Below are 16,987 nucleotides of genomic sequence, written 5' to 3'. Positions count from 1 at the left end.
ATTTTAGATGCATAAACAAATAAAATGTAAGTTTTATATATCATATGCAAGTGTTCCAATGATCTCATACTATTACAAACTGCTTCATGTCCCATTTGGAAGAATAGTGGGATATCAATCAATCGAGTAACATTAAAGAAATTTGTCCTGGAAAGTTGGGTTGGAAAGCCAGTATTTGTTATGTTACACGACCCTTAACCTTAACATTTTAAAGAATTTTTCAGACATCCATTTATACTTTTATATAAAATATAACACCATGAGAAATGAGTTTTGTACCATATTGTAGTCTGGTAGGATTCTCTCAAAAAGTGCTAATGACTATGTAACATTTCCAGCATTAAGGACAAGAGGCAAAGTGCACTGAAGCTATTTTAGAATCTTGACAGAGTCTTCCATCACAAACTAGTGGGATAACTTGGAAGGCAAAGGCTAATGCCTTCATGTTATGCTTTGACCTAGTAGAATAAACTTAGACTTCTCGGCTCTCATGTTCCAAGTTCTTGTAATAACACTTGGCAGTTTTAAGCTGATTAGTAGATTGAAATAACTGAGTGGGTTACACTTTTGAGATGAGAGGAAGGCTTCTGATTATTGAGATGGGTTTACAAATACTTTTTAATCTTCAAACTCGCTTCAAGGGTTGCTCAGGTCATCTTTGTGGAGTAGCAAAACAGAAATGAATTTTAGACAGCACTATTAATTGTTTTGTTTATACTGGAATGGCAGCACCTCATAATATTTCAGAGTTGATCATACCTTGGAATAAGTTTTTGATACTATTTCAGTAAAGAGAATTTTGAGTTACACGTGAAATGTTATGATACACAAGAAAAATAAACACATTTAACCTGGAGTGGGGGTGAAAAAAAGAACTCGTACTTTCTAAAATCCAGAAACATTTCACCTTTGTCAACAGTCACTGAGAGGGAGATCAAGGACCTAATTTGATGCAATACATATGTTTGTGATTCACTTTATGTGGAGGGGGCAGTTTGTGTGTATGTGTGTGTGGGGTGTGTGTGTTAGGGTTAGGGTTGCATTGACCCACCCATGGGAACTTGAACTACCAGAGGTTGTGGAGGACTTTAAAAATAAACAAAAACACTCGTTACATCCCTAGAATCGACTTCTGGTTTATGTCCTTTTTTTAAAGAACATTTTCAGGATTACAGCTTGCTCTTCATATAATAAAAATGTCCCCATTTCCTAAGCAGGTAAATCAAAAACAATGGGGAGTGCTGAGAGGGGCCTTTGGAGCCTCAAAATGGTATTGGGGGGGGGGGGGGTCACATGCAGCCCTGACTTACCCATCTGTTTTAAAGCAAACAGATATTTTAACCAGTCAAAACTAGGCATGTTTTTTTTTAACTGAGGCTTTAACAATCTGCATTTTACCTAGAAAATTAAAGTGATTGCTGCGATTTAAACCAATCATACCCTACTTAAAGGCAAATTCTTAGTTCATCCAGAAATGACTGTGGAAACTTTACATACACAGAGAAGACAATTAACTTTATTATAGTTTATAAGCATAATGATGGAATCAGAATCACAGCTTTGGCTCATAAAATTGACCTTCAACAGCTATGACCATGATACACGTGAGATGGGGATCACTGGAATTGTACTTCATATTCATCTGGAGTCTTAAAGATGACGAAGATGTGCATCTGAAATGAATTAAGTGTGTGTGGGAGGGCGAATGAAATCAATGGAAATCAATATGACTACTTTTGATTAAAATACATTTATTCTAATCCACAAAACCATACATCTTTTTACAATTTGCCCTAAACATTATGTTATAATTACTGTCATGTTTTTTGCATTAGATTACTAGAATTAACATTCTTTTGTTAAAAAAAACCAAATCTTTAATATAGTATATTTGTGGAGACAGAGATTGAGACACAACAAATAAATCTATTTTGAATGAAATATACACATTCTTAATAATTCCACCTCTTGTGGGTTTTTTTTCTTTTTGCATTAGACATTTGTAGCCCAACAATTTTACAATAGATTTTTTTTTACAAAAATGAAACTAAATAGTATGCATTTCCCACCTTGAGTTTATTGCCATTCCAGCAAAACTCACTAAGGTTTTAGAAACAATTTAAAATGTAATTAAAGACACAATCCATAATGGGATTAATATCATCTTCATATTCATTCAGAAGATAAGTAATCTTTCATCATACTTATTCTATATTTTTCTCAGTTTGTCTTCAGTACCTCAACATTTTTGTATTACATCAAACCACTGAGGCTTTCTTAGAAATAATTCCATCTCCACCTCACTACTAGGAGCCCCCGTGGCACAATGGGTTAAACCCTTGTGCCAGGAGGACTAAAGACTGAGAGGCAGGAGGGTCGAATCTGGGGAGAGCGTGGATGAGCTCCCTCTGTCAGCTCCAGTTCCCCATGCAGGGACATGAGAGAAGACTCCCACAAGGATGGTAAAACATCAAAAACATCTGACCGTCCTCTGGCCAACATCCTTGCAGACAGCCAATTCTCTCACACCAGAAGCGACTTGCAGCTTCTCAAGTCACTCCTGCCACAAAAACAAACAAACAAAAACCTCACTACTACCTGAAATAATTTCCTAAGGTAGGAAAATGGATTTCACAACAGCTCAAGCTTTAGGTCATACTGGGAGATTCATATTACACACTGCTGAAAGACTGGTGTATCACCAGCTTGGGATGAAACATACAATGGCAAAAGATTAGTTACATGGCTACTTTAAAGACGTGGAAGTAACTATGTAAGAAAGTGTGACAGACTTTTGGAGATATTGCTTCTTTCAGCTAAATTATTTGAAATTAACAAATTGCGAGCTTTTACAAAGTGTTATAGGGTTGTGGTTCATTAAATACAGTCCCATTCATTAAACTGCATTGCACCTTTCAATTCAATTAGTAAAGTCAAGAACCTTAAAGTTACTTACCTCTTTAATACTCTCATTTTTTTCCATGATGGCAAGGGCAACAGCTGCACATTCAAGTGTGGAGAGACAGGTGTTTGTGGGCTGTGTGCGAATTACATACTGACTTGAAAGGCTAGTTCTCAGCTCCACCTGCAAACAACAAACATTTATAATAGCAACCCTTCAGTTATTTGTTTATTAAGTAATAAAGCAAATAGACGTTACAATGAATATGATCTTTACTCTAAAAATCAGTGTTTCCCCAGTGGTTCTTTGCATGCCAACAAAATCAAAACTCTAATTTATGCATATATTGTTACTCACAATAAAAGGATCAGTTAGAAATCTAACTGATCCTTAATTGGCAGCAAAGAAATGCAAACAATAAGGTTACTTTTAATCATTTCAAAATATTATATCATGTCATTTTTATTACTTAGTTTGCATTGTTTCATGAATGAACAATAATATAAGGAATTGAATAAAAAGAGTTCATTGGAGTGCATGCGTGTCTAACCGCACACTGCAAATGTTTGAAAGTGATTAATTTAGTCAGCCTAGAATGATAAGCACTTAGCACTATCGCATATGTTAAATGTTTTTCGAGGAAGACAAGCACCATTACACCATTAGGCTATGTGTTTTATCAGATAGGAACCTTTTTTTACTGCATTTATAAACAGTTACTGAAAAATGATGTTTTGTGTTGCTGCTCAGCTATTATTCATTGGATTCCTTCGGTTTCAGACAGAATCTGAGTGTTGAATAGCTTCAAACCCAAAGCCAAAAGAAAGTATTCACCTAAGATTTATAGCAGTGAACATAATAGAGAGGAAACATAAAGACACTCAGAAATGTGAGAGAATGTATTTCCTTTAAAAATTATATTTGCATTTTCTCATGACTCTTACTTGTTCTAACTTCGTATGTTTAACAAAAACAAATACAAAACAAAAAAAAATAGTAGGCCAACAATGAAGTTGCAAACACTAGCAACATTTCCAATTAAGGGAAAAGTGCCAGATGACCAAGGACCTCTGGATGGTTGCCTTAGAGTCTATTTGTTTTCATCACCATTACCATCTATTCAATTTCTGATCAATTTTATGAAAGTGGAGAGGGAGACCTTTCTAGGCTATCCACAAAAGTGTTTCTCAGTCTGAAAGAATGCATTTCCCTATACCTGCTGGTATTATTTACTACTCAAAAGAAATAAGCAGTTGCAGATCTTTGTTGCAAACCTTATTTTGGCTTTGGATTTGAAGCCATTCAACACTCAGATTCTGTGTGAATCTGAAGGAACCCACTGAACAATAATTAAACAGCAACATAAAGCATAAAGTATGTCAAAATGTAGAATCATAGTGAATATAGCTGACCAGGCTTCTCATTTTTAAGTATATTTTTGTACTGTGTTCAGAAAATGTTTCCAACAATGTAATAACTTATGGTAACTGATCTAGCTGCAGTTATAGCATCAAATATTTTATTCCCCTAAGAAAATCCTAATTGTAAATTACCTTCTCAGATTTGGGATTGCTTCATGAATGTGGTTGCTATCTCTATATAGACATGGCATTTCCTTCCCCACTTTCTAATGTATGACTATGAAAATTCATTTTAATAATGGTAGGATGATAATACTAAGTATACTATCTATTGATTGCAATTGTAAGCATTTAAAAGCTACAGCAGCAATACTATAACATACGTCTCACTTTTTCTAACAAGTAATAATCATATACTTTGAAGACCCCTTTCTACAACGTAAAAGTTGTTGTGAATCTGCCTAGGGATAACCTAAACAGATACAGACCTTCCTTGGTTAATTCAAGAACACGAGGGTGCTATTAAACACATTTGCTTCTGCACAGATATGACTTCCATTGTTACAAAGAATACTTTGGTAGTGGTGGCAGATCCAAAAATGTTTCAGTGTTTGAAAGCAATCCCACTTGTTTTACAGAATTATTTATTGAATACAATTAGTGTGAATCAAAACAGTCCAGGGATCAAGAAGCCAAAAGAGTCTGTCCAGAACCAAGTTGAACAAAGTAGTGGAGGGATTTGCAGAACTAGCTAGAAGCTATTAGCAGAATTTAGCAGGATCCAAGCCAAAATACCAGAACTAGAGAGAATACTTTTGATGAATTGGCTCTGATGCTTCTTCCAGAAACCAATCTATGCTTTTCCAAAGAGGCTGACTATAAAGCAGTCTGGGGCTGTTGCAGTTGTGCTACAGATGTTTGCCTCCTTGCTCCCCAAATACTCATACCTGTGCCCTGGCTGCATCTGTTGTCCTGTCAGAAGGAGGCAAAATAATACTGTAGGCTACACCTGTACCACCCACTACTGCTACTGCACACATTCAGTAGCATGTGTTAACCAGAAGTCCACACATATTTCCTATTCTTCTAAAAGGAAATATGTTCCCTACACTGTTTTCTAAGGTAAAAAATGGGGTTCTAACAACCATACCTCTACACTGCTAAGACCAATGGAAGGCAGTGTTGAGTTTAAGGGCCAGGAGCAATAGGGCTACATGTATCCTACCTATTGCAGTGATGCTGCTAATACATCAGCCAAAATTATTTCCAAAGGTGTTTAAAAATTGCTAATGTGACAATTACCTGTCTTCAGCCCTACAATCTTAAAAAATGCAGAGTAATGTTGGAAGACAGAAAGGTTAAGAATGACAGAAAAGTACCAAAGTTTACAATCTGTATCACTATTATGAAGAACAGAAGCAAGGTTTCTAGTTGTACCTTAATAAACAAGATGTTTTTTATCTGAGGTTGAAATGTGTGTCCTTGTTTGCCTCCTTGCTCCCCAAATACTCATACCTGTGCCCTGGCTGCATCTGTTGTCCTGTCAGAAGGAGGCAAAATAATACTGTAGGCTACACTTGTACCACCCACTACTGCTACTGCACACATTCAGTAGCATGTGTTAACCAGAAGTCAACACATATTTCCTATTCTTCTAAAAGGAAATATGTTCCCTACACTGTTTTCTAAGGTAAAAAATGGGGTTCTAACAACTATACCTCTACACTGCTAAGACCAATGGAAGGCAGTGTTGAGTTTAAGGGCCAGGAGCAATAGGGCTACATGTATCCTACCTATTGCAGTGATGCTGCTAATACATCAGCCAAAATTATTTCCAAAGGTGTTTACAAATTGCTAATGTGACAATTACCTGTCTTCAACCCTACAATCTTAAAAAAAATGCAGAGTAATGTTGGAAGACAGAAAGGTTAAGAATGACAGAAAAGTACCAAAGTTTACAATCTGTATCACTATTATGAAGAACAGAAGCAAGGTTTCTAGTTGTACCTTAATAAACAAGATGTCTTTTATCTGAGGCTGAAATGTGTTATAGGACTGCTAGATGCCTCTTATATAAGAGATGCCCTCAGTTTGATGATTGGAGAGCTTTCCCTTTTATAGAAACTCAACAGAATGTCCAAAATGTCTTGTATACGTGCATCATGTAACCTATAAATTTGGATAACATGTTTATTTGAAAGAGAAATGCAAAACTTATTGCTGCTGTGTGCCTTGAAGTCATTCCCAACTTATGGTGATCCAAGGCAACCCTATCATAGGTCTTCTTGGCAAGATTTATTCAAGGATGGTGTGTGTCTTTGCCTTCCTCTGTGGCCGAGAGGCTATGACTTGCCTAAGGTCAGCCAGTGAGTTGCTGTGTCTAAGCAGGGATTTGAATGCTGATCTTCAGAAACGTAGTCCAACGCTCAAACTAATACACCACATTAGCTCTTTAATACATAGCTAGGTTAATAGAAATCAATACTTTCATTTAGAATTTAGGAAGAACTTCCTGATTGTCAATCTTTAATTTTGATTTTGTGCTGTTGCTATTTTGAAAACCTGGCAACACTTAACTAGAGAGAATTAAGTAAGACTATCAAAGGGCTCAACAGATTTCAGATTTCACCAAGAGAAACAATGGACATTTGTCCACTGATTATTTTTAAAATATAAAAGTAAATTGTTCAAATTAGTTGGAAACAGAAGCAAGCAAATATAATATTTTATAGGATTTTTTTTAAAAAAGGACTCATGGCCAATTTAGTTCTAATAAAGATGTTTTCTTACTTTGCCTTTTTGGGAAATAAAAGCATAGATTAAACCTCACGCTGAGATCTAAAGGAGAGGCCAGCAATTAGAAGACGAAACATGAAGCGCGTGCAAAAGTAAAGCTTCCAGTAGCCACACTACTGCAGCTTTACTTCACCACGACAAATATTAACAATCTTCTTATAAACACTTGTAGGAAAGCAATTGTCATGATTCTCAAATCAAAGTTCATATTAGGCCTGCTAAATCAAAGCATCCACAATGAGAGTGACTGTGCAGCTGTTGCTTTGTCTACTTGACCTTTAAAGGCTTGAAAGAGAAAACTTCTATTAAATAAGTTCTATACAATGCTAGAACTCCAATACTCTCAATGATCTTCTCATCATTTCTTTCTCCCACATAAGCTGCATTGACATTTGGGGAAGAAGGAGCAAAACATAAGAATGAGGGAGTTTTGGCAGTTTTTGCTTACCATGTTTACTGTGTTATTGTAAAATGTAAATAAAATACAGCTTCAAATACCATTTTTGAAATGTTTCTCAAACATGAAAATATCTGAAAGTTCACTTTTGTTTTAAAAAACAATGCTAGAACTTTCCACATACACTAAAGCAAGACTTTAGTCTATTAGAAAATCACCACTGAAGCAAAGAGCAGCTAATAGTTGCTGCAGCAGCCTCCAATGGATTAGGAGAGTACCCATCCCTTCTCTATACAGGATATGTTTTCTCCCAGGATGTTTCCATGCATTGAGGTGACACTTAAGGTGCCAATATATCAATACAAGTAATGAGATCATTAGAACATTCATACAAATCAACAGAATCTCTTAAGTATTATTTTAAATAGAAAAAAAACAAGAATATTTACATTGGGTTTATGACAGTAACGTTTTCTAAAAAAAAGATTAGTGATCTCTGGAAATGAGGTGCACCCTGATGAACTTTAGATGGTACATAAAATACTAGAGTAGGAGTTGCCATAAAATATTTTAGAGCTATTATTTTGAATCAAATCTAAAACATGTGTAACACACACATATGGACACATACAGTGTCTGAATTCTGAATAGGACTTGATGCATTCTTAACAACAAGAACTGTAGAAAGGCAGATTTCTACCTATGATTAGATAGAGTCCTGTAGCTGACAAGATATTATTTCTTGTTTGATGTAATTTAAAAAAAAAACACAGGTTGAATATCCTTTATCCAAAATGCTTGGTATCAAAATTGTTTTGGGTTTTGTTTTTGTTTTTTTGGGGTTTTTTTAGATTTTGGAATACATGTTGTTGCACATGAGATGTCTTGGAGATGGGAACTAAGTCTAGATTATTTAAATCATCTATTCATCAACCATTTAAAGCATCCATTCATCATGAGTAAGAATTGACTTATTTATTTATGTCAGAAGCAGATTGAGGATACAGTTATAATGTATAAACAGCCACAAAGTTTAAAAGCCACAAACATAGTTTAAAAACAGAGTTAAAAAAAGCACTTGGCATTATGCTAAATTTCCTTTGACCAGAAGCTGACCACTTGGAGTGCTTCTGGCATTGCTGTAAGAACGTCCTTCCTTTTGCATGCAACGAGGCTCAAATTACAATGTAGTAAGTGGTCTGTGGTTTGCTCTTCTCCACACTCGCATGTCGTGGCCTCTACTTTGCAGCCCCATTTCTTAAGATTGGCTCTGCATCTTGTGGTACCAGAGAGCAGTCTGTTCAGTGCCTTCCAAGTTGCCCACTCTTCTGTGTGCCCAGGGGGCAGTTTCTCATTCGGTATCAGCCATTGATCGAGATTGTGGATTTTTAGCCTGCCACTTTTGGACTCTCGCTTGCTGAAATGTTCCTGTATTTCTGTAGATCTTAGAAAGCTGTTTCTTGATTTAAGGCATTGGCATGCTGGCTGATATCCTAACAGAAGATGGTCTGGAGATGTCAATGCCTTGATCCGTTCATTACTGGCTGCTACTTCCCGACGGATATCAGGGGGTGCAATACTGACTAAACAGTATAATTTCAGAATTGACTGAACTGACAGAAAAGAACATCAAGAAGACTAACATGGTGCTTCTGTTGTGATGGATCAAATTGCAGTAAAGGAGGACTGACAAGTCAGCTTGAGTTTTCCTATTTGTCTTGAATAATAAAATGCCTCTCTCTCAATGACTACCATTTATAGTAAGCACCATCAACTGTTTCCTTTTTTCAAGGCACAAAAGTCAATTCTAAAAAGGGAGGTAGAAACCACAGAGGAAAAGGATGGCCATGTTTAGACTAAGTCTAGCCATAAATGAAAATTAGTAGCTTTCAATCGTTTTTCTTTTTTAAAGAAATGAGTTAAAATAAAATTGATTAAAGCAGATACAAATTATTCGCGAGTGATTAAAATGCATTAGGAGGACATACAAAGAATGTGATTTAATACATCTTATAGTAACTGGAAGAGAGGAGAAAACTTCTATTTCTTGATACAGATTCACTGTCATTCTTACTTAAGCATCATATTCATCCATAGCTAATATTCAGCACATTTTTGCAAATGGACCAGCAAAGCATATGACTGATATTTTAGTTAATGCATACAGTACAATCTTATAGTCAGCCAATAAGAGATAGATTATTAGTAACTAATTATCCTGGGAACAAAACATTTCATTTCTGCAAAATCAGGACCAGGGTGTCAGTGTTCAGTATTAAATCTATTCACAAAGGTCCTTATTGCATAATGATTCATTAATACACTATGGTTATTAGTGTACTATGCTCAGTAGTTCATTGTAAAAATATTATTTTTTTTACATAATGACAACAAAATATATTAATTAAAGTAAAAAAACACTATCTGTGGAAAATTATAATCTGACATTCTAATAGTGCATTATCATTACAAGCAGACCAAGTCCCTATGTTTCCTTCTCTCATGAGGATGGCAGTATCCATAAGGTGCCGAATGGTATCTTGGGAACACAAATAATATGTATTTGCAGCAGTTGTGTTGGCCATGTATAAATATGTGAGGGGAAGTCATAGGGAGGAGGGAGCAAGCTTGTTTTCTGCTGCTCTGGAGACTAGGACACTGAACAATGGCTTCAAGCTGCAGGAAAGGAAATTCCACCTGAACATTAGGAAGAATGTCCTAACTGTGAGAGCTGTTCAGCAGTGGAACTTTCTGCCCCAGAGTGTGGTGGAGGCTCCTTCTTTGGAGGCTTTTAAACAGAGGCTGGATGGCCATCTGTCAGGGGTGATCTGAATGCAATTTTCCTGCTTCTTGGCAGGCGTTTGGACTGGATGGCCCACGAGGTGATTGTTTCAGCAAATATGTTGAGTGAATTGTTAAATGTGAATATCAGTCCAAAAGTGGCAGGCTCAAACCCAGAACCTCAATCAATGGCTGATACCAAATGAGAGACTCCCCCCCTGGGCACACAGAAAACTGGGCGATTTGGAAGGCGCTGAACAGACTGCGCTCTGGTACCACGAGATGCAGAGCCAACCTTAAGAAATGGGGTTACAAAGTGGAATCCATGACATGAAAGTATGGAGAAGAGAAAACTACAGACCATCTGCTGCGATGCAACCTGAGCCCTGTTACATGCACAATTCCAAGTGCCAGCTACTGGTCAAAGGACATTTAATCAACTATCAAGCTTGCAAACTTTGTGTTTTGTTTTGTTTTGTTTTGTTTGTTTGTTTGTTTGTTAAAAATGCAATACAACTGTTTGGCTTGCTCCTGACACGATAAATAAATAAATAAATATAACCTGAAATTAACAACATATTGAGCCTCCAGCCAAAGTATACTACAAACCTAGTAAATATCTACAGAGGTGTTCTCTCTAGGCTTTCAGCATGATTATATGGTCAACTTCCAGAAAAGGGAATACTTCTCTATGCATTTCCTAGGTCATCCAGAGCCATTTTATGGTATTAAAAGTTGTTCGTGTGTTAACAAAACCATGTTCAGTAAGTTAACACAATAAGCAGGACTACCATACACATTATAGGGATAACTAATTTTGGCCTGCATCCTGTTCAGATGTTTGTCTATCACTTTTGATCATCATTTTTCTTCTCGCATAAGATTTTTAACATCTTTGTCTGATGAAAAAGCCAGTGAACTTTGAAGCTAGCGCAATATATTTTATGTCGTTTCCTTGGCCTAATAAAAGTATCACCGTGATGTGCATTTTGGATTTTGTTGAATTTTGCTGCTTTCCAGTGTAGCCCAAATCATTTAAAAATATTATATTCTTGGCAAAGCATTATCACACTGTGCAATATCTTCTTTATGGTGAAAAGGAATATTTTCTTTGGCTTTTATATACAGATTCAACCTCTCTCGGCTTGCTGCTAAATAAAGTTCCAGCAGTTGCCTTTCTGACAGAAAAAGAAGCACCGCTAAAGTGAGTCTCAGCCCACTGCTGAAATTTACATCAAGAACATAAATAAGTTAGCCATTTCAAACATCCTGGCTTTAATTTAAAGTGACATTTTAAGAGCTCCATGTTTTCATATTCTACAGAGAATAGCTGCCATGCAACTGTTGGGAACAGATAGCCAGAAAAAGTAAATTGATGTCACGAAACCTGACTTTTTTCATGTTCTTAAGCTTGCATATGCGTAGGCAATCATACTATCTTTGCGTGTTGTAGGATATTTACAGAAATGTAGGAAAATAAGTGCATCCCATGCATTATGTGAACTGCACTTAAGGATCTCTATGACTTTTCAGTAGGAATAAAAAAGCTTCTTGTTAAATTTCCATCTTCTCTTTGGCCGCAAATCCATTTCCCCACAATTTTCTACATGATTGCTATTATCAAGGTAGAGAATCTCAGGTTTTTTCATCTTATTAAGTGCATTTATCTACCGTTAGATTCTAGCATTTAGACAAAAGCCTGTATTAGGGCTGCTGTACTATACAATACGATCAATATGTTCTGCTCCTAAATTATAGAACAGGGACAATCAGAAAGCAGCTGGGAAACAAGAAGTTGCCTACTTGAAGAAACCTATATTCAGCTAAACAATTCTATACTAAGAACAAGAATATACTGCAGACAACGTGGGCTCTGCTGGTCCCATTATACTGGGGACTTGCTGCCTTAGGGACAATTACAGCCCTATACCTACATGGCAGCAAAATTAAAAGCCAGTACAGCAAGACAGACACTTCTGCTGTGTCTCTGGAAACTTTGCCAATGTGTGTCATCACAACAGGATTTCTTGAGAATCCCCCTCTGTTTGTAGAAAGGGCCCAATCAATATAGAGCAGTGTAGTCAAGTAGACAGATGCTTGCTCTGCCTATGGCACCTTCAGGCTGGCTAACAATGCCCAAATTGTGCATTTATTCCTGATAGTTATGGTGGTCCATTAAAACAATCGAATGGCAATCTCATAGTTGCTTCTGAAAGGGTACTACAATGCTGAACAGTACATGACACCAAGTTAGGAAAGCGGGAACTTCCTTGCAGCTAAAATATCTGGAAGGTTCCTGTGAAAAGAGAAGAGATGCTGATCCAGAACATGATTTCCATTAATCAGTATTCACTTCAAGTTGCTGAATAAATGAAAGAGAGGATCAGAACTGGCAATCATGTGGTCCCCCAGATGTTGCTGGACTGCAACTCCAAGCATTCCTCTGACAACATCTTGGCAGCTTATGATTTTCTCTAAACCTCTTTTAAAATCTCACAAGTTGGTATACTCTTTCTGGTAGTGAATTCCACAGTTTCACTACATATATGTGAAAACATACTTAATTTTATCTATCCTGCATCTCATACAGCATAGGATCCATTAGAAAAACAGATGCATACATCTATTCTGGATTTTAGAATATAGGTAAGGGGTGGGAGGACTGATAGCGCCAATAACCTAAATTTGCTATTTTGGATTTAGTGCTACCTTTCCGATCTGTTGAAGCATTCAAGCAAAATCATAAGTAGTAGTAGTAGTAATAATAATAATAATAATAATCTTTATTTATAACCCGCCACCATCTCCCCAATGAGGACTCGGAGCGGCCTACATGGGGCCAAGTCCAGACAACATATTACAGCAAAATAAAACCAAAACATAAACGACAAGCAAAATCATCAAAATTATATTTAAAAAACATATGAATACAGTAACAAAATAACATTACAATAAACACAATCGCAGTAACAGTGGGCGGGCCACATGTACAGGATAAAATGTTTAAAAAAAATCTAATGAGATAAAAATAGGAGCAAGTTATTTGCAGGGAGCTCATGGAGACACACAGGGTTATAGAACTAAACTTCACATTGAGAGGAGCAATAGTGTCATGTTGTCTACCTACTCGCCAAAGGCACAGCAGAAGAGCCAGGTTTTAAGGTTCTTTTTAAACGTAGGTAGTAGGGAAAACAGGGGCTTTCCCGATCTCTCCAGGCAATGTGTTCCAGAGTCAGGGAGCCACAGAGGAGAAGGCTCTCTCCCTTGTGCCCACAAGACGATATTGTGAGATTGGCAGGGCAAAAGGAAGGCCTCCCCCAAAGACCTAAGGTCCCGGGTTGGTTCATGGAGAGATACGGTCACAAAGGTAGGCTTTTAGAAGGTTTTTAGGACGCAACGCTGATGGAACCGTTCTAGGAGTTGCATGTGACATCTGTAGATAGTCCATGTCTCACAGGCGTATAGCAGGGTTGGGAGGGCAATAGCTTTATAAACAAGCACCTTGGTATCCCTACGGATGTTAAAGTATTACAATTTCAGTAACCTCCAAGGTCTTGGTGGTAAACAGGTGATACCAAACCCCAATACTCCGGATGATCTCTCCCAGAGGTTTCATGTAGATGTTAAATAACATCAAGGATAATGATGAGCCCTGCAGGACCTCACAGTTTAGCAACCATGGGGTCGAGCAGGACTCCCCTAACACCACCTTCTGGTTACAAACCAAAAGAAAGGACCAGAACCACTGCAGAACACTCTTAGCCCCATCCCTTTGAAACGTTCCAGGAGGATACAATTGTCAATGGTATCAAAAGCTGCTGAAAGTTCAAAGAGGTCCAAGATAGTTAACACTCCCTCTATTTAGTTCTCGGCGTAGATCATCCACCAAGGCGACCAAAGCTGTTTATGTTCCATGTCCTGTCCTGAAGCCAGATTGAAATGGAAATGAGTGTTGTGGTAACATACTTAATAGTTCCTTCTTTCACCCCTAGATGTTGAATAAATACTGTTTCTGCATGTTTTTCTCTTACTAAAGTTCCCAATAGTTAAGACTCAACTTGTATGTAGGTAGTAGGGAAAACACTGCGGTAGAATAAAATAGTTTTATCTTCATATAAGAGCTGAGCAATCCTTGTTTGGGGCTTATCTACTCCTTTTCCAGATAATGGGCTCAAATAATTAGGCAGTCTATTACTTCAACTCTAGGTATAGATACAGAATAGATGAATAATTTACTGCACTATGCTGTCAAATTGATTCTGACATATGGTGACCCACAAGTTCTTTTTGTTTTTGCAAGATTTATTTATTCTGAGGAAGTTTTTCACTGTCTTTTTTATAGATTAATTGAGTGTGGCATTTCCCAAAGTCACCCAGTGGGTTCCTTTCATTGTGCAAAGACTTGAACCCTTGTCTCCCAGAGTACTAGTCCAACACTCAAATTGCTATACCATGTTAGCTTTCACCTCGTGGTGTCAATAGCTTAAATCTTCGCATAATAATGAGAAATAGTTAGAATTTATTCCTTTTCCAGGATGGTGCAAGTAATTATTTTTTTGGCTATTGAAATGTGCAGTTAATATATTATGACTGCATGTTCTCTTACAGCGATCATCCATATTGGAAAGAAATTACATTTTTTTAAAATGTGATACCCTGTATCTTACATGCTTCTCTATTCTATTAAAAATACGTTTCTCAGCAACACCATGTTCATAGGTAGCCTATTTCTTGCCCTAGTATTGTAATTGATCAAAGTATTTTTTTTTTGTGGAGGATCAATTGCCACTAAAATCATTTCATTTTAAAGAGACTTTATCTCTGACAGGTCAACGTTTCAATTTTTAATAAAATTGGCATCCTTTTGAAAAATCTCACAGCATAGCTATTAATAAACTTTAATAAGCTATTAAAACAGAATTAACATTTTTAAATCTTTGTTGAAGCAAAAGAAAAAAGGAAAAGCTATTTCTTGAAAAGTCTCCTCACATTACCTTTTTGCTCTGCATATATTTTTGAAATGAATGTCAGGCAACAGATCAATATTTTATGCAGTGCTATTCTTTTAATAATTAATGTACATGAAAAGGGCTGCAAGGAAATGGAGGCACAGAGGAGAATAAGAATTTCAAGCTAGGGCCATGAAATAAATAAAATGTATACCATATTGAACTTTAATTAATGGTAAATATCAGAAACATTTAAGGAAACGCCTTTATTGTATTGTCAAAGCCCCTAATTATTGTTGCTTCCATTGCTTAACGTTATTTGTTAATGATACTGATTACACACAGACCTAAGAATGAAGTAATATATATTAATAAAATTCGTGAGACAATTTTAATTGGAGGGATAGAAAATATTTTAGCAGATATTATTAAAATCTTTGTTCATTTTTGATTCACAAAATTATGAAGAATTGGCTGAAATTTATTAAATCTAAAGTTAATGGACAATTACCAATAAAGAAAGGCAAAATATATGAGGATAACAGTCACAAAATTGTGTTTGTGCCTCAAGTTTCCCTTAACAATAAGCTACCCAATGAAAGTGACTGGCTTCGGGTCAGGTCCAACATGAGAACAATATCATCTCATCCTTGCCATTATTTTGTAATAAAATGGAAAGAAGCAGCATAGGCATATTGATTTCGGTGAACATATCTGTGACATAGAAAAAGTAATCATGACACACATACAAAACAGATGGAAACAAACCGACCTACAAAAGTGTGGCGATGTCGCTTCATCCAAAAATGAATGCTCCATTTCAGAATTCCATCTACATTTGCTTTAAGGAGAGCATACCTCCCCCTCGGGCATGTTCCATTTTTGTTTTCCACCTGTTACTCCACATTCCCCAGCTACTGAGCATTCTCATTCCACACATCACATACAGCAATGAGGAAGATGGCTTGCCTTCTTAGCTTCAAACATTTTTTAGTATTTCTGCATTTCTTAAAAAGGAAAATTAGCTTGTGCAGCAAGCCTTGAAAATGCTTATTTATGATCAGGGAATGTTTGATCTTTATATCTATTTTCTATACTTATATACTCAGGATTATGTAAAAATTTCTTGGAAGGGAAATTTCTTGGCACCGGGATTGTGGCGCAGCTGGCTGAGTGTCAGCTGCATTAAGATCACTCTGACCAAAAGGTCATGAGTTCGAAGCCAGCCCGGGCTGGAGTGGGTGTCCAGCCATTGTGTAGCCCATTGTCGACCTTTGCAACCCGAAAGACAGTTGCATCTGTCAAGTAGGAAAATAAGGTACCACCTTGTGTGGGAGGCTAAATTTAACTAATTTATGAGGCCATAAAGAAAAAAGACTCCGGGGAATGTGGAATTCGGAAGAACTTGATCGGTGTCGTTGATGGATGATGAAAAGCAGCAGCTCCCCTGGCGGCCAGAAAAAAGTTAAATAGCCTCAGTGTATTTGTGTGTTAAATGTTGTTTGTCAAACTGGCATTGAATGTTTGCCATATATGTGTTTACTGTAATCCGCCCTGAGTCCCCTGCGGGGTGAGAAGGGCGGAATATAAGAACTGTAAATAAATAAATAAATAAATAAATAAAAGGATCGTGAGTGAAAAAGTGTAAGAAGCCTTGGTCTAAACGACACAGAGAAAAAATAGCAAATATCAGGTTAAACCGTATTTATTCCATTGTAAGTCACAACTGATTGTAAGATGCACTCTAATTTCAGTGCCACCACCATGTATTGTTTATTTGTTCAGTCGGTTCTTACTTTTC

General features: G+C 36.7%; 1 protein-coding gene across 1 annotated transcript in view; it reads right to left on the bottom strand.

Moving 5' to 3' along the window:
* The window catches only part of DTWD2 (DTW domain containing 2), a 107,232-nt gene that overhangs the window by 5,006 nt on the left and 85,239 nt on the right, over positions 1-16,987 (bottom strand). Inside the window, exon 5 of the mRNA XM_060761940.2 lies at positions 2,957-3,085. Coding sequence (XP_060617923.2) covers positions 2,957-3,085 — 129 coding nt within the window. The remainder of the gene's footprint in view (positions 1-2,956; positions 3,086-16,987) is intronic.

Source organism: Anolis sagrei, chromosome 2 (genome assembly GCF_037176765.1).
Source record: "Anolis sagrei isolate rAnoSag1 chromosome 2, rAnoSag1.mat, whole genome shotgun sequence".
Lineage (NCBI taxonomy): Eukaryota > Metazoa > Chordata > Lepidosauria > Squamata > Dactyloidae > Anolis > Anolis sagrei.
This window is presented reverse-complemented; position numbering and strand designations above follow the sequence as displayed.